General features: G+C 33.8%; 1 protein-coding gene across 1 annotated transcript in view; it reads right to left on the bottom strand.

Moving 5' to 3' along the window:
• LOC129975672 (major facilitator superfamily domain-containing protein 6-like) overlaps nt 1–19,062 on the bottom strand; it is an 84,664-nt gene that overhangs the window by 42,269 nt on the left and 23,333 nt on the right. Inside the window, exon 2 of the mRNA XM_056088791.1 lies at nt 1,089–1,640. Within this exon, the coding sequence (XP_055944766.1) occupies nt 1,089–1,440 (352 nt within the window). The 5' untranslated portion in view covers nt 1,441–1,640. The remainder of the gene's footprint in view (nt 1–1,088; nt 1,641–19,062) is intronic.

Here is a 19,062-nt window from a genome sequence, read left to right as displayed (position 1 = left end):
GCATCAATGAATTTAAGTAAGTATAAATTACCTTTCCTTGTTACAGAACATAGAGTTCGTTATACATTCATTCTAAAGAAAAATATTTTGATCACTATGTTTATAAAATTAAATAGTTATGATCCTATAAAGTATTTATTAAGAAATAAAATTCTTCTTTTGAAATAATTTCTTGTATTCTGTCAGTGACAATATTTCAGGCGAGGAGTAAAAATGAGCTTGCCGCAAGAACAGAGACAATCTTTCACATCAAAAAGGGCTTAAAAAATAAACACAATTTTAATGATCCCTATTTTCATTTATTTTGTCGAGACTGGTAGTATCTGTTTGATGGAACGCAATATGCACTTTATGGACATGAAAATTTCAAGACCAATCGCAGAAATGTATGACAAACGAGGTCATCACTTTCTTAAAGTCATTATTTCGTGAAATTTTATTCAACTTTTCATATCATTGCTTTATACTTTTGATATCTGGAAGACAGCGACATCTGAACTCCCGTAGAGAAGAAACGATTCATCTGGTGCGATAGAATTACAAAAAGCATTCTGGAATCAAGCCATTTTAGAGCATTTCAACGCTCACCTTCCATCAAGATTCGCCAATAGACGGTTACCTTTTTACTCAGCCTGCCATTGATTGACTTAAAATAATGAAATTCAAAGCTTTATAAGTGAACCAATATTGGTCACAGAAGGGTGGAACTTTTTTTAACATTTTAGAGTACTTCAATGAAACGTTCCAACATGATCTACCCATGAATAGCCACTTTTTAATTGAGACTGCTGTTGATAGGGTTAAAATAATGAAATTCAATTCGATCAGTGTTGGTCAGAAGAGTGGATTTTTTCTCGATAAAAATGTTGACCGAATAGAATTATAAGACAAGTTGGCAGTATAAAAATTTAAATTTTGTGATTTTTTAGTAATTTTTTTATTGATTCAAACAACATAAAAATAGTTTTCTATTTTATTTAAAACAGTTTTCCAATTAGAAGTACATGTCCGTCTTTAGAATATCAATATACTGGCTCTAGATCCGACTGGATGCCCTATATAATCTATGCAAATATAGAAGAGCTCACCTTTTCTAAATCTGTCGGCCATGCTGCCCCAGAAGGGAGCTGCCAGGAACTCCACGAAAGGCCGAACTCCGATCAGAAATCCGCTCTGGGTGGCGTTCATGCCCATTTGTTTGAAGTAGACAGCCAGCAAGGGGAAGAGAGACCCGAACGCCGAGAAGAAGAAGAAGTAGAAGGTCTTGGCGATCAACAGGTCCTGATTGAAGTTGGTGCAGAGACTGTCTATGATGTCGCTCTTGGAGGTGGGGCCATTCCTGCGAGGAGGCAAATTGTTTTCGAGAGGGGGCACGAATCCGTCATTGTCTATGCCCTTCTGCACCCCCCGGTTCTCCTCCAGACCTTTCATTTCCACCATCCTGGAAGGGTTTTATGGATCTTGCTCCTCCGCGTCACAAGTGGTTCTGGCGTTCCATGGCAGATAGGTTTCGCTCGATACTAGCTGACTCCGAAAGGGGTGCTGGACAAATAGAGGTAGTGGAGAATGGAAGATGTCATTTAAATTGATTGACGGGGTTTAATGGAGTTTTGTCCGTACTCTTGGAAGCAGTTTGGAAACTGAAATAAGAAGAAAAAATTTAGTTTAAAACTTTAATAAAACACTGTTTACAATACACTTTTATTGGCATATCAAAGAAACTTTTTATTTTCATTTTAAACATCTTCCATTTTATTTTTGTCATAATTCGTTAATATTTTGAATATTACGGAGTTTTGAAACAAACTTTCTTTTAGTTTACTGCTAGATGAGGCAGAAGTATGGAAAAAAATTAAATGAAAATATTTCATTAATCGATATTTAAGCTTGTTAAGAAATCATTAAAATAATGGAGTGCAAACGATAACATACAAACAAAATTTCAATTCTAGTATTCTAGGAAAGGAGGGAAAAGTCTGTTCTAAAATGTGATTTTTTCAAATATGAATCGAATCAAGGACAAAGTATGGAAAAAAAATCAGAATATAAAGAATCTATCTATACAGCGTGTATAATCTTCTTCAGTAGATTACGCAGAGACGCGATCTAGCTCGGCAGGATACGAAACACCATTTTTACGTGACACAGAAAGCTGCATTGTACGGTCAGTAAAGTCTCCGGGCTGCTATTTTTGAGAAGTAAATATTATATATGTAATTGATAAATTGGTAAATTAAGAGTCCTTTCCTTATGGGAAAAGTATATGTTATTTTTGTCTCGAATAAATGTTCTTCTACTAAAAAATTAGAATTGCAATCTCCTTGACCTGTAGAAAACCTGCCCTGCCTTCACGAATAATTTATCTTAGCTAAATTTATTATTTTAGCAATTCTGTGGATACACAGAGTATCTCTGAATTCGTCGTCATCATCTGACGGAGAGCAAGAAAAGAAGAGCATTTCGCATAAGAAAACATGGACACAGACGAATGTATGGCAACGTGGGGAGTGCTTTGCCTCTACGCATGCAAAGCTGCTTGATATATGCAGCCGGCAGTCATACGAGAAGGTGATGGTATCATGAACCGGGATATGTGGAATGAACTTTCAGGGATGCATCTAATTTACGGTGCAGCAGAGGAAAGCTGTCTTCGAGCTAGGCAAATGAGTCCAACTATCGCGTGCCCCAGCATCAAACGACATCGACAACGGTTCGAAATAGGATAATGTGTAGCACTAATGCCGATCGAAGAAGATGCCGGTCCATAGAGACAATTTCAATCAAGGAAAGTATCTTCACCACACATCAGTCGCACGTATGAGTGGATCAGAACCCACCAGTTCGAAAGTTAAGAGCTGTGCAACAACTTTGAAGTTTTATGGATTGGTTTGTGGTAGATAGGTTTTTTGCCACCATGGTCGCCTTATTCATCCCTAATTGATTTCTTTGTACGGGGTAAAATGAAAATCATGGTGCACGAAGTCCCTGTAGTTAGCTTTATGGATTTTGGAGTATTCTTATCAACTGCCACCAAATATCCGAAAAATGCAGGGCATATTCCAGTAAGTCCAGTTGTCCATGTAACGTCATTATGAGTCACGCATTCTAGCAAATGGTCCGACTTTAGAGTATTTCTTGTAAGTCTGAGCAAACTGTACACAAATAAATATTTTTTTTTCTTACTAGTTTCTAGTCATGTTTTCCCACAATCAATGAACTATGCTCAAGTCTACGCTTACGCATACTACATGATGTCTACTCGTATGCTTCCTTACATGAAATAGTTTTTTATAACCTATTTCCCATCTCCCCACCAAATATTGATGATAAATTTAATAACATTCGGTATATATGATTTAAAGGATATTCAATTTTTAATATGTATATCCTTCAAAAATAACTGAAGTAGTACAGTTCTTGAAAATGAACCATAACTATTAGTTAAATGGTTTCTCCATAGATAAAAACACTTAATTATTATAATAAATTAAAAGAAAATAAGGTACTTCAAACAGAAACATCCTTAAATGCCATTATTTCGAAGAAGTCAGATGGAATATAAATGAATAACAAATAAGTGATTATTTTTCCAATTTATTTAATAATGATTTTAATAATTCTACATAAATATACATAGTCTTCCTAACATTTTATAATTTATAAAATTTTTATTTTTTTTAACAAATGTATTTATTTGGCAGCTAAGTTAAGGACAATATTATTCCAACTGCCGGCCAACCTTTCCAATCTAGCCGCCTAAGGTGGCTGCTTCCATTGTTCCCACTCTCATAGGATGGAGGGGGGGGGGGGGTCGGAAGAGAATTTCACAATAGTTCAAAGAAGGAGTGTTCCATTATTATATCCAATAACTCTTTAAATGTTTAACCTGCTCGAGAGATTCATTACTCGTGTTCCAAACGATAAAAATTATATGAAAAGAAAAAGAAAATAAAAATATTAAGCAATATAATTTTCAAGATGATGTTATTAAGCCATTTAATTTTCATCTCTTTTAAGAAATATTCTCGGATAGTCTTCACTCTAATCCCGATTTCCAATCCCGATACACGGCTTTGTTCTGAACTCAAATGCAATCGTTGAGGGTTGAAACTGTAGGAAAGAAATTCATTTTAATATTACCAACTTATTGTTTTGAACAACAGAATCAAATATAATCCATGTACCGGGATACTCTGGTTGTTAGGGTGTTAGATTCGGATCCCTTAGGTAGCAAGTTCGAACCCCACCGCCCGAAGACTCCCCGTGTACATGGTGGCTGGTGCACGTATAAATCTGTTGTAGCCGCCAAGTCCTCCAAGTCGAGACAATATCACTGGATCAGAGATGATCGTTCTCAGATTCAGGTCTTAATTACGATCTGTGAATGAAATGTGACGCATGAGTAGCTCTCGGTCCCGGGTGAAACAACAGACCTTAAAATCGCTACTTTGTCAGCGTGCTTGTCTATGGCAAGTACCATAAGCAACAACACAAGTATTGTTTTCGCTTATCGTATTTTAGTCATAAGTTTTTTTTAATTGTAAAAAAAAAAAAAAAAAAAAAAACTGTCGTTTTATGAAGGATTAGGATTGCAGAATATGACAAACACAGCATCATCTCGCTTTATATATTCGTGCACGAAGAGCAACTTTTTACTTCTGCTGAGCAGTTATGCAAACTTGCACTACTTCAGTTAGTAGAAATTATTGCAATTGTGACTCATAAGTTCACTTCAAAACACATTTTATTCTTGTTAAAGTTGAAAAAAAAAAAGAGTTCAGACTCTGATAAATTTACAGGAATTGTCGAAATGGAAAAAGAAAAAAAAAAATATTATACAGCATCTATCTATAGAGATGTCTAAAATGTTTTAAAATGGGAGTCAAATTACAGTTATTTTTTAAGAAGTGTTTTATATGCATGTTTTGTTGTAAAAGATGGGCTTTTTTAACCTTCGATCATGTTAGCTACTGGGAATGCGGGAATTTAAAGTGCTTTTTGTTAGATTTCTTAATATTTTGGAAAAAAAATGGTTCGCGAAAAAATTTATTCAACTTAAATACAATAAAAACATATTTAATTAATTCTTTATTATTCTAATTATTTTCCATTTTCCCATTTAATTCCACATATTGGAATAGCGGGAAATTTCTTTTGCAATGGAAAAAATTTTAAGTCTCAATTTTGTATATAGAAATGCAATTTTTACTGTCCTTTATTCAGACAAGAGATCTTTTTAGGAAAGGAAAGGGGTTTTGTTTTACTGCACATGAGCGGAAAGAGAACATCGGGTCTAGTTGAAAATGCAGCACTTCAAAATGTTCCTGCTGCGATGCGAAATACATTCCGGAAAAAAAAAAAAAAAAATGTAAAGACCATAGTTTCCAGCCACAGTTTCTTTCTATACTTCTTGTGAAGATTGAAAGATACATGATATCATATTATTGTTGCATTGGAATATTACCTGCAAATGTACAGTTTGTGAGGTCTTTAAAAAACTTTCTCGCACGTTCTCTAAAAAGGTCTAATAAAGTCTCTATCCTCCGATTCCCCACAAAAAAAAAAAAAAAAAATATGTAGAACTTGAGTAAGGTAGAGAACTCCTCACATGGCAACGGCGTACAACAGTTACGAAATATTAATATTTGGTGTGAATTAAGCATTTTTACTGAACCTATTGAGCGACTTTTTTTTTTTGGCGATTCATCCCTGGCATACGGTTAGTATTATTTAAAAATCGTTTTTGTGCTTTAGACACGTTTTCCCAAATCGACTGTAAAAAATAATGTTCACTTTCTATAATTGTGTCATTTTTAATAAATCGAGTCCTTTAATCATTACTTTATTCGATTTTAAATTTAAAAAAAATATTACTTCAATTTCTATCTTCATAGAAACACTAGAGCGGAGCCACATGTTTACTTCGTGACAGTGTCAGTGAAATGAGAATTAAAACAAACATCAAATTAAAAGAAATGTTTATATTCATTTCCTCGGAACGATTTATCATATTTTCCCAAAGATATTACGCTCAGGAAAGCTCGCCATCGCAATTTGTCGGATCATCATTCATTCGCATTCTTTTCGAAATTCATTCATTCTAACGTTTCGAGAGAAGAGCATCACTGTTCCTGCGAAGCGATTATTCTCAGTCATTTGAGATGCAGTTTTCCGGATGGCATCAGTACAAATGAATAGATCCTTGTCTTCATGAGTGGATGAAAATTCTGATATTAAGATAGTATTCATTTCAATGGATTTAAGAAAATAACATACTTACAGTTCGTTTTTATACGCTTTTATTAACATGTCCTGTTACATGGCTGTACAAACGATGCTTCACTTCACTTCTTAATGTACCGGCATTCTAAAACTTTGACAACACTTTCAATTCAATACGCTATAATTTTCAGAACTGAATCATCAAATGATTGATTTTCATCGTATTTTGGTACTACGTGAGTAGCGCTACCTGGTTGTAAAGGGCAGAATGGGATCGTAGAATTCAATCGTAATTATAATAATGAATGAAGAAATGCATTGATAGGATGAAAAAAAAAACTTAGTAGCATGGATTTTTTAAAAATCAAAACATGCGCTTCAGAATATCGGTAAAATGCTACAAAGGAATAAAATCAAAATGAATAAGAAAGAACTTTCTTGAGGATTCATCAAAAATTTAATATATAACAAATGTGATTAAAATTCCAGTTTACTTCGAATATTTATATCAATGTTTCGTTTTTCTATGATTTTATTTTGACATGCATATTTTTGATAAAGGAATATTTCCTGCTTTTTAATAGATTAATAAAAACGACGTTTTGTACTCTTTTTTAAAATTTAACTTTAGTTATTGATTAACACCTTATTAACACACTATTAATTAATATTTTATATTAAGATTTCTAGCGATTATAGCTTTCAATTTGAAGGAAAGTCTTTCATTTCAGTTTCATTTCCAATCGCACATTTTTTAGGTAGTTATGTTTCGTAGTCGTGGGTAAAAAGAAAGCTGAACTGTCAAAAGTCATTCATTTTCAGAAAAAGCAAAGTCATTTTCTTCAGACGAGAAGTAATTATAAGCTGTTCATTTCCCAATTCGTGCATTTATGACATCAACTAATACATCTTAGCCGCTAGATTTCTCAATGAAGCCTTACATCGATAATGTGTTGAAAATCTTGTGATGATTGTAATAATGTGATGAACATTCTTCTTCTTTTGCTGGAAAACTGTTTCAATTTTTTCATCTATGTAGTCTTTATATACTGCAGGCAGAATAAATTTAATAAAACAACTTCTAAAATGTCCTTTTATTAGGGGAGTTTTCGTGTGGAATCAAAATATAATGATCGATTACGAGACTATTCATTACATATTACAATACTGCACACTCATCTCGAACACACTCATGTGCTACGTTTTAGAGCTTCAGTAGATCAAGAAGTGAGTTAAAAAGTGCTCATATAAGTATGATAATCATGAAAGATTTCCCTCATCATAACAAAAATGAATTTGTCTTTTTGACACGCGTTTTCTGTACCGAAGGAAATTAAAATCTGACACATAGTTGGAATTGTAGTCACAAAATCACGTACCAAATGTGGCACATTCAAGTCGACGGGCATTGAAGTGGTCGCGTTTCTGACAGAAATTCAAAGTCCTCGCTGGATTTGGCTCAAAATGTGAAAGTTGTCTACACTGTCGGTGTCAATCTGTTCACCGAATTCTATCCATCTAGCTCTCATCGTTTATTGGTTATCCAGTTCACCTATTTTCGAACAGCCGGATAGACAGACTTCCTCAGAAAGGAATTGGTCCAAAATTTGATAGAAATCTATACATTTGGAGTAAAGATCACATATCAAATATTATCCATCTAGCTTAAAGCATTTCTGAATTATTTTCTTCACAGACAAACGTACTGCTAAAAAGGAGTTTTTCAAACTCGGAGTTTTAAAATGTGGAGATTCGTCAAAATCTCGAATTCGCATTTTCTAATGACTAAAATACTTTCTTAATACTTCGTATACGAAAAAGTAAAAATTCTTACATTTTTTTCTTCTGATGTCTGGTTGAAATCGGATTTATTCTTCCAAAATTTAAAGAACTATCAGAAGTATATAAGAATCAATGAATTGAAGAGTTTTACACTATTTAAAACTACTATTTTACATTTTTTTTTTTTTTTTTTTTTGCTTTTTGAATGTAGTTTTGCAATACTCTTTAACGCTTTCGTAGATTTCTGCATTTCTGAAATAGAATCCGTTTCCGCTCCTGCTGTTTCACAAAAGTAGATTTCATATATGACAAACAATAATTTCTCGAAAAGCTAAGAACTCAGAAATCTGTGTGCTGAAGAAAAGCAATAAAAGCAATCATCGGTCCTTTTTATTTTCTCCTGGTATGCGAAGTATAGAGAAAGTATTGTCGAAAAATTCCAACTTGAAATTCTGACGAAGCTCCAAGTTTTAGACTTCTTTGAGTTCGAAAAACATATCTTTGGAAAATGTCCATTTGTCTGTCTGTAATGAAGCGAGCTCAACCCCATTTTGAACTAAATTTGGTATCGGGTCTTTATACAAAATATGTAGATTTTTTAAAATTTTGGGCCAATTCTCATCAAAAGAAGTCTGTCTGTCCAGCTGTTCGAATATAAGTTATACAAAAAGAAGAGAGCCAAATGGATAAAATTTGTTAAGCAAATTTAACATTTACACAGTGTGGACGCTGATCGAATTTGGAGCTGCACCGAACTGGAGGCTGAACGTCTGTCGATCCGTCTGTTCCTTAGAAGCACGTAAACACCATAATGCAATGATTTTAACATATTAAATTTTGTATATTATTTAGTAATTGTAATTGTGACTTTGTGCCAAATTTTGTTTACAATCGGTTAGTAAAAACACACTTAAAACACAAAATTCCCTTTATTAGAAAGTATACGAGGAAGTTTTCGGGAGACCACTGCTCATGGATTGATGGTTTTCATTCCGTAGAACAGAAAATATTTTTTCATCCATTTTTTAACGATTCCATAGGCTTGTACATAATATAACTATTCTTCGCCTGGTTACACACACAGCGTTATTTTCCGCTGCGAATATTTTACCGTTGCCGTTCACAGAAGTCGAAGGTTTACACACGCTGCTGCTAAAGTTCCGTTACCACACCATTTCACCAACAAACAAATTTACTTTCACCATGTTATTTAAACTATTTACTGTTTAAGTGTCATTTGTAATGAATAGAGAGCAGATTCCATCTTTATTGCTATTTTTTCGTTAAATAAAGAGAGAGAGAAAAAAAGAGACTCATTTGGATTTATGCAATGAATGAAAAAAAGAGGATTTAGGAGCTTTTTACACATTCATTGAAGATTTAAGGCAAAAGAAATTGATATTGAAATTCTTCAGTTATTTCAGAATGAAGACTTCCTTCGGGGGATTACATGGGCGGCTAAAAGGTATCAGCACAAAAATACCAAAATGAGGAATTCCATTCAGCCTGTAGTAATGCTGGCAAAAACTTTAAAAATCTATTAGAGTATAAAATTGGATTGTGTAAAATAAATGTTTTACATACAATTATTTTCGTACATTGTCATTATAAAGTTTTGAAAGTACCTTTGTTTAATCCATAAAAAAAATACTTATAGGAACAGAACCTTAGAGACACATAAATATAAAATTAGAAATTAATATACAATTAATATTAATACATTAATTATATAATTAATATAACCATTCATTTGTGCCAATGGACATTGCCGACAGTAAATACCGCAAATTATTTTGTGCTTGTCAGGCACAGAAAGTCCAGAAGTTTCATACTTTTTCGTTGGTGATGCAGCATTTGGGCTGCATAAAAAATCGCTAAGGTCGTATGCTAAAACACATTTGACAGTTGAAAATAAAATATTCAAATATCGATTTGTCTTGAAAGAAGATGCATAGTATGCGCTTTTGATATTCAGCAATAAATGGAGAATATTCCATCGTCCTTTTACTGCTCTATCACAATTTGTGCATGATTTTATTAAAGCCTGTATTATTCTTCATGATTATATTAGGGAGAGAGATGGATACATGATTGAGGATATAATATCAATTATAAGATTGAAAGGGATTCAAGGAGAGAATATTACAAGAGGAGACTTCAAAGCAAACAATATGAAAAAACATTCTATGTAGATATTTTATTTCAAATGCAGGCATGGTTTCCTGGCATACATCTACAATATAAAAATATTCTTAATGTCATATTAGCGACAGATAACTGTAAAATAAGCAGCTTTCTAATTTGAAACAATTATTACAAGGAAAAAAACGTTTTTCTTCGAATTATTTTTATTGTAATATAGTTTTGATTTATTAGAAATAAGTTAAAAGCATAATAAAACTTTTTTGAAAAACGTAATATTGCTACTCATTTTCCAATAATGTTTATATTTTTTCAAAAAAAAAAACCGTTTGTTAATAATAGATAGCTCAGATATAAAAAAAGTATTGATAATTTAGTTCAGAAACAATAGTGCTATGTAAATAAAATTCTCTGGAAGTAGAGAGTTTTACTACTGTCATTTCTGGAATCTCAAAATATGATATTTTTTTACGACTCCATCTTTTTTCTCATAAGTACATATGAAAAAGTGTAGATTTCCCATAAATCGTTTTAGTCTTTTTCTTCCAATAAATCATCGTTACAAATTTCATGCCAACCGCTGCGTTTCTGTCTTTAAAAATCCGTAAAACATGCCTTTCTTGGATTAAAGTGATTAAAATTTCACTATCGATATTTAACTCATTCATGCTCATAATAGATGAAAACCTATTGATGCTGAAAGAAAAATTGTGTTTCACGCAGGAAGGTTAAACTCGCTGTGAAAAAGCAACTCTACGCGTTAAAAAAACGCCGTGTGTGCAAGCTTGCATTTGATTATGTGCGCCAGAACTCGGTCTGCGACGATCCAAGTACCGTTGGCGCCAGTGGCAGCCGATGTCTGCACAGCAAACGACAAATTGACACCGTGCCTTTATTTTCCCGCCAAATGTGTAAGCTCTAATATAATTCAATACAGTACTGTTGTTATGGCGGCGACGGTGAATCAACCGCGTCGGAAAAATCCGCTGTGTGTGTGACAAGCCTTCTGGTACTGAGTGCATGGCATAATTCAAACATTTTCACCAAATGTACAAAAGCATTGAGCTGATTTTGAAAAGAAAATCCATGATTGAGTGGAAGCAATCTTTGTTTCAAATTCAAACAAATCCTGATCTTCATCCTCCGCAATCTCAAAACATTCTCTCACTCCACTCTTGTTGGTGCAAACCGGAATAAATTCCTACTGGATCAATAAAGAGACGGAATCGGAAGGCTCGCGCCGTGTCCAGAAGGATCGAATAAAACGCAGGTGCGCATTAATGAGACCGTGGTTTGGTTCCTCTGTCTTTGGATTTCAGACGATTCTACTGCCATCCGTTCATTTTTTTTTTCTTTTGCTCTATGTTTCGTCTCAACTCTCATTGATCCGCGTTTCCTTCGACCAGTAAGCAGAAAGGAACCGGTTCTACCCGGTACTAACGGGATCTTTTGACCTAAATTTCTAAGCCTAAATTTATCACTACTTCGGATCGATCTACACGAGAAGCCGTCCGGTGCTTTTTGGCAATTTGCATCGAGTTAATTAAAACTGAGCTGTAGGTACGGGTGAAAAAGAATGTGGACGTTCAGAACATTATTGAATCGATAGACAATGGAAAATTGCATGTTCGAAAATTTCCATTTTTAGATATTTAGAGCAGCAAGAAACCTTCTTGAGGCCCTTAGAGGGTGGAAAACTAGAGGGCCATTTCCCCCTTCAAAGTTCCAGTACCAAAATTTTTTTTTATTGATTCTAACTTAATCTTTATATAAGTAATTTTAAGCAACACATTTTGACTTTCCTTAATCCAATCTAAATAATATTTAATAAAGGTCATTTTTTAATTATGAAACTCCACATTTTTTTTAGAATTATAAAATAGCACAGTATAAAACTTGTCAATGGTAATTGATTAGGAAAAGTTACAAAAATAACGTTCCAAAATTAATGTAAACAAATTCGATCGCACGCCTTTATAATTAAATGAAAGCACAAAATTATATAATTTTCAAAATATTGCAACAACAAAAAAATCTCGATAATTCGGAGCCTTTGAAAAATCGCCTGCCTTTCCTGCTTAATAATTTGGCTCTATAAATATCATATTCAGGTTTTTTTATAGAGCCAAGGTTTTAAATATAGAGCGAAGTATAATGACAGCGATTTTGGGCATGGTGAAAAAATATCATAAACTTCATGTTCATGAATTCAAATTTAATGTTTTTCTTCGTTGCAGTCATTCTTGAAATGAACCATCTTTTCAACAAACCATTTCCCTTTTGATGCATGTATTACGGAAAATGAGATTAATCTGTTGATTCATCATAATCACCACTAAACTTATTGAATACTTATCAAATTTACCTATTCGTTTTCAAAACCATCAGCTAGTAATGGGGAATGTAATAAATTCGGGTTATTTTGAGTAGTAACAAAATCTTACTTACAAATAACTTAAAAAATTTCATTGTTCAGAACGTCATGGTGGTTAAAATTTGCAATAATATTTCAATTTAAAAATTAAATAAAAATTTCTCCTTTCCTTTTATTTGAGATTTTGGAACAGATTTATTAGATAATAACATAAGTTTATATAATGTAAAATGTTTTATAATAATATAAACTGCATCAATTCTGGCGGCAAAGTTATGGATTATGGACTTATAATTACATTCCCCCATTACGAATTTGGGATTCTATAAACGAACCGGTGCGTGTTCATTCATTTATCGCATCCATCGTGGCGAGTAGGAATAATGAGCGACGAATAACGGCACGATCGCTTGATTAATCATGACGAACCAACGCAAATTCAGATAACTGACAATTTGATCAGGCAATGAGAACTCCCCGAAACTTTCTCGCATACTCCCCAAAAGAGCTCTTTTCCTCCGATAAAATCGTACATCTTGGGTAAGCTATTGGTGAATGATAGTTAAGGCGTATGAATCTTTGGCGGGAATCTCGAATTTTTACCGAATCTATCGCGAGAATGCGCATTTTTGACACTTACTTGTTGTTTGACTGATACCAGAATTTAAGAAAAAACTGCCATTGTGGTCACCGAAGACAACACACATGAGTGATTGCATACAAAAGTATAGATATCAGATGGTCAATAGCTTGATGCATTTGATTCAATAATCTATATTTTAAGTGAATGCCAAATCTATGCACTGGATTTTATTCACCTAGCTCTTAGCTTTTTCTAGTTATCGAGTTTACTTGTATCTTAACTGCCAGACAGACAGACTTCTTATGAATGGATTTCAATCAAAAGCGGACAGATATTTACAAATTGGGTCGCAAAAATCACAATCACAATATTTACTTATAGGAAAACTGTCCAGGGAATCTATATTTCGATGGAACATCCAGCCTCTAAAAAGAACGGCTTTCTTAAATATCTGGGAATAACATTAGATGAGAAACTAAACTGGGTCACTCATTCACAAGACAAGCTAATATCAACTTTGCCATCTAACAGGTCCTCGCTGGAGACTACAACAAAAATTCAGAAAACCCTATATCAAGCAGTCATTGAGAGGATGCTCCTGCATGGTGTAAGTGCATGATCTAGCATCAATGAGGAGAATCTTCTCCTATATGTCACTATGGTCATCAACAGCAGCTTTGCAAGTTATTACAGGCATCATGCCACTGTACATTTGAAAGCTCAACACGGTGCCATTTATATCAATGTCATATGCTTAAAGAAAGAAATAGAATTCGAAAGTGTAACCTATTATCCTAGTGAATTTGAAGAAAAAGTCAAGTATATTACTATCCACTCTTCATTGTTTGAAATAGAAAAACAAATCGCAACAATAGAATCCTTCAAAGAGGATAACAATCTGACATTCTACACAGACGGGTTCAAATCAGAACTGAGAACAGGATATTCATATTGCGAATTCAAAAATGGCATTCAAGTATCCAAAAATGGAAAGGAAAACTGGAGGAATTTCATACTGTGTTTCAAGCGGAATTGATTAGACGGTAAAAAGTTATTAGATGAGTTAGTGAAACCAATTAAAATTTGGCCAGACAGTCTCTCGAGTTCGCTAGCAATATAAGATCCCCTTACTCCTTATCAACTTGTTCGAGTCATCCAGGCCGTACTCCTCCAAAATCCAAGCATTCTCTTAAGATGGATCGAAGCTCATGCTGGTAACGGAAAAGCTGACATTCTTGCAAGAGCAGCCACCATAAACCCGGGACCATCTGTGATGCCTCTAACTTCCACGCAGCTGTTCCGGCCTCACGGCTGAAAGCGAAGAGAGAGGCAGAGTGGCGCGGGAATTGATGGTTGATACTGGTAAGTGTGTGTGTGTGTCAGGAGGAGCTCCGGTGCGAACACGCTTAGAAATGAATTTCGATTTAAAATGGAATGTTATATATATATAGTAATCAATCACTTAATCCATAAGACATAATAAGATTGTTTTACCAAGAAAAGTGTTATCACTTGAGTCAAGCCACGCGACACCATCTTGAACAGCGTCTTCAAAAAATATTCATAAAAATATGGCAAAACCTTTGGCACAATGGAAACTCTGGTTATTTTGTTTGAAATCATTAAAACAGTAAAATTGCAATCACTTTGCTGGGCTCCTGAAGAAATTTTGTTTGTGGACACGGTTCATTTTCCTTTTTACTTCATAGCATCGGAGGATGACTTTTGTTCCTGTGGAGATCCCATCTACTTCGTCATTTCTATTATCTGCTGTCTACTATTGGATAATCTATTCTGTCAAGAGACATAGGCTTCGGTACTAGTTAGTTCCAAAGGATTTCACTTATATTTCAGGATATCATTTCAATCTACGGCTTAATTATATAACTCCATGGCTCTGGTCATATATCTCCACGCATCAAGAATAGCATGTCATTTCATTTCTCTAGTCCCTAAAATCAGGAATAGTATCCTTCTGCTATTCCTGTTACATGTCACTGTCGTACCCATTACCTGCTACTGCTTCTTCTTGTGCACAGCCGCCCACACCTGAACGAAGCAGTGTCGACGGGATTTGTTGCGGCTAGGGATTGCAATACCGGACAAAAATTTCAATACCGTATTTGGTATTTTTTAGATCTTAATACCGGGATACCGGTTTTAATACAAGGTATTAGAAATTTTTTTAAAAGAAAGAAAACACATGTGTTTCTTTGTTTTATTTGCCCGTTTTATTAGAGAATGCAAATATCACAAAAATAATTTGTAACTTATAAATTACTAGCCGCCTTTGGCGACCAGCCGGTTCGCCAATCTTAATGCACGTTAAAATTTTAATAATTAACTATTTTATGCAATTCCTACTTTAATAGCTTCTTCATTAAAATATTTTAAAACTTCAAATTTCAATTCACTCAGAATATTATAAAGGCCTTCAGTCATAACGTAATCTGTATCTCTTCAATTTTCTGTTAACTCCCGTAGAATTTATGCTTTAAGTTAAAGTGGAAATGATTAATCTGCAATTAATATAATCATATTTTTTACTGAAACAAAGCATTTTTTTTTTTTGTAATATGATTACTGAAAACAGAGTCACTGAGCATTTAAATCTTATGGGCACTAAAGAATATGTTTCTTAATTTATGTAATACCTCAAGAATTTGTCAAAAATTTTTTTCAGATTCATCTTGAGCAGGTATATTAATTGACAACGTTTAATTTTAAATGCATCAAACACTAAGAAAATAAACAGAATCGTTTAAAATAATCGGTCGAAAACAGGTTAAAAAAATTACTTAAAAAACTATGAACTTAAACTAACATAAATACAGTTTAATTACAAAAACATACAACTAACCTAAAAATAATTTAAATCGAGTCCGCTACCGTTGAAATGTAAACAATCAGAATACAATGCGCATGCGTGAATTTTCAACGCCAATTACGGTAACGCAAATGCGTGAGTTTTTCTACGCCAGTTGGGGTAACGCTATGTAGATTAGAAATTTTTAATTTACTTTAATCTGTTTTATTTCAATTCAAAAGTACTTCAGAATGAATCTGAAAGATCGATTAATTAACAATGTTTAATTTTAAATGCATAAAACGTTAAGAAAATAAACAGAATCGTTTAAAATAATCGGCCGAAAAATGTTAGTCCTAGCCTCATTGCTGTTGGGGAAAAAAACTGAAGCCTTACTCATTTGGCGAAAAGGATTTTTTTGGCGGGAAAGTTAGTTTTTAATTAATAATTAATATTCTAATTAAACTTTAAAAAAAAATGGACCCCAGGTGCACATTCCCGATCTCCAAGATATACACGTACCAAATTTGGTAGCTGTAGGTCAAATGGTCTTTTCTGTAGAGTGCCAACGCACACACACACACACACACACACACACATTGAGCTTTATATATAAGTATAGATAACAGTATAAAAAGAATCACAAAAAAGTAAAGGAACATCTTATTTATTTAAATCAGAAAAAAAGTGTAAATATCACTATTTAGTCTGTGATACTATTACAAATTTTTGAAATGTGATCTTAAAAAACATAATGCATCAATTGTACTGCCATTAAGCCTGAAAAGTAATTTTGTGTAAAAATGACCAGCTGTCGAAAACGCTCTTTCGGCATCTACGCTAGTTGGTGATACTGTTAGCAATGCGCGATATACTTTTTCCAAGTATTTATCTTTAAATTCCTCATCTTCAAATAAATCGATTTCTCGTCGGATAGATTTGGATATAGCTGATTTCTGTATTGTATTTTGGTTCGTTGAAAATTTTTATTTATCGCTATGTCTAAATTTTGTTCAAGAGACAATTCATTTTCACTATCGACATTAGTGTCATCATAATCTTCAATAACTGAACCGAATTCTTCTAAATGTGAATAGGTTTAAGGGTAAAAAATTTTAAGAAAATTTACTATAAACTTAATCAGATTTGAATTGGTTAGTTTCTTTTCTTTTTTTTTTTCATTTTCATTTTTAAAATCATTATAATTATGTAAATAGCATAAGACATTTTCCATTTCGGTATGCCGTTCTTATGTACGATTTTTCAATGTAATATTGTCGGAGTTTCCGTACCTCATAATTTTCGAATAAAAAATATTACACAAAAATCGATTACGTATTCGTAAATTACAGCTCAAAGAATTTTACGTGGCAACAATGCGATCTTAGCGCATTTGCAGTCTGGGTAATTATGACATCATAAATAAAAATGGCGACCGTGCAAGAAAAAGCAATGTGTATATTGTGGTTTTTCGAAACTAAATCAGTCATAACTACTCAACGTCGCTTCAGGACCACGTACAAGAAAGATCCTCCTTCGGATAATTCTATCAGAGGCTGGTTAACACAATTTCAGGAAACTGGTAGCGTTCTACACCGAAAGGGAGCGGGAAGATCGAGCACTTCGCAGGAAAATGTTGATCGCATCTAAGAAGCGTTTACTCGCAGTCCACGAAAATCAACGAGACAAGCAGCTGTGCAATTACATATGCCGCATACGACGATATGGAACGTTCTCCATAACCGCCTTCATTTGAATGCCTACAAAGTGCAAATTGTGCAAGCTTTACACCCGAATGATATGCCGCGTCGTTTTGAGTTCGCTGAACAAATTTTGACTCGAATTGAGGATGATGAAAATGACCTTCGGAAATGGTTCTTCAGTGATGCATCCACTTTTAATGTGTCAGAAAACGTGAATAAACATAACTGTAGAATATGGGATTCGGAGAATCCGCACGATTATCGAGAATTGGAAAGAGATAGCCCAAAGGTGAATGTTTGGTGCACTTTGTCACATACTGAATTTACTGGACCTTTCTTCTTTGCTTAAACAACAATAAACTCCGTGACATACCTTGACATGCTGGAGATGTATGCGGTTCCTCAGATGCAGCAACATCAGCCAGATGTGATATTTCAACAGGATAGTGCACCCCCACATTGGGGCATGATTGTACGTGACTTTTTAGACGAGAACTCTCCCGACAGGTGGTGTGGAAGAGGTGGACCAATCACATGGCCTCCGAGATCACCAGATATAACACCGCTGGACTTCTTTCTATGGGGGTTTGTCAAGAACATTGTATACAAGACCCCTGTGCCCTCCCTTGATGAACTGAAGCGCAGAATTGTTACTGCGATCCAAAATGTTACCCCACAAATGCTGGAGAATACTTGGAGGGAAATCGAATTTCGTCTCGATGTGTTACGAGCCACAAAGGGCAGCCATGTTCAAATTCATAAATCTTTTTAATATCATTAATAAAATTCTTTGAGTTGCAATTTACGAATACATAAACGCCTTTAGCTGAATGCCTACAAAGTGCAAATTGTGCAAGCTTTACACTTTAATATCATTAATAAAATTCTTTGAGCTGTAATTTACGAATACGTAATCGGTTTTTGCGTAATATTTTTTATTCGAAATTTATTAGGTACGGAAACCCCGACAATAATTAATGAACACCCTGCATAATTCTTCAAACAGTGATGCGTGCTGCTCTTTCAGTGACTACAACATGAAATTTATTGTTGCATTAGCTGTTAATAAATTAGAATCTCTCCGACATAATGCCTCAATAGTCAGTTTTATTGGAAGTAGAGCTGATATAGTTCTGGATATTAAGTCGAATTCATTATCTGAAAAATTAATTTACAGATTTAAGTCGATTATTGCTTTTTGGATTGAATTTCCCAGTTTCAAAAATCGTTCCATTATTAGGAGTAAACTGTTCCAACGTGTTTTAGAATCTAATGTTAACATATATTCTGTTTTATTTTCAATTAGTATATATTTTAATAATATGTCCTTTTTTTATGGGGGAACGTTTAAATATCTTAACAATTTTTCGAACTTTATAAATTGTAGGAAGCAATTCTTGGTGGTTTAATATTTCATTCTCATTAGCAATATCTTCTTCAACAATTACAT

The sequence above is a fragment of the Argiope bruennichi genome, chromosome 7 (genome assembly GCF_947563725.1).
Source record: "Argiope bruennichi chromosome 7, qqArgBrue1.1, whole genome shotgun sequence".
Classification (NCBI taxonomy): Eukaryota; Metazoa; Arthropoda; class Arachnida; order Araneae; family Araneidae; genus Argiope; species Argiope bruennichi.
This window is presented reverse-complemented; position numbering and strand designations above follow the sequence as displayed.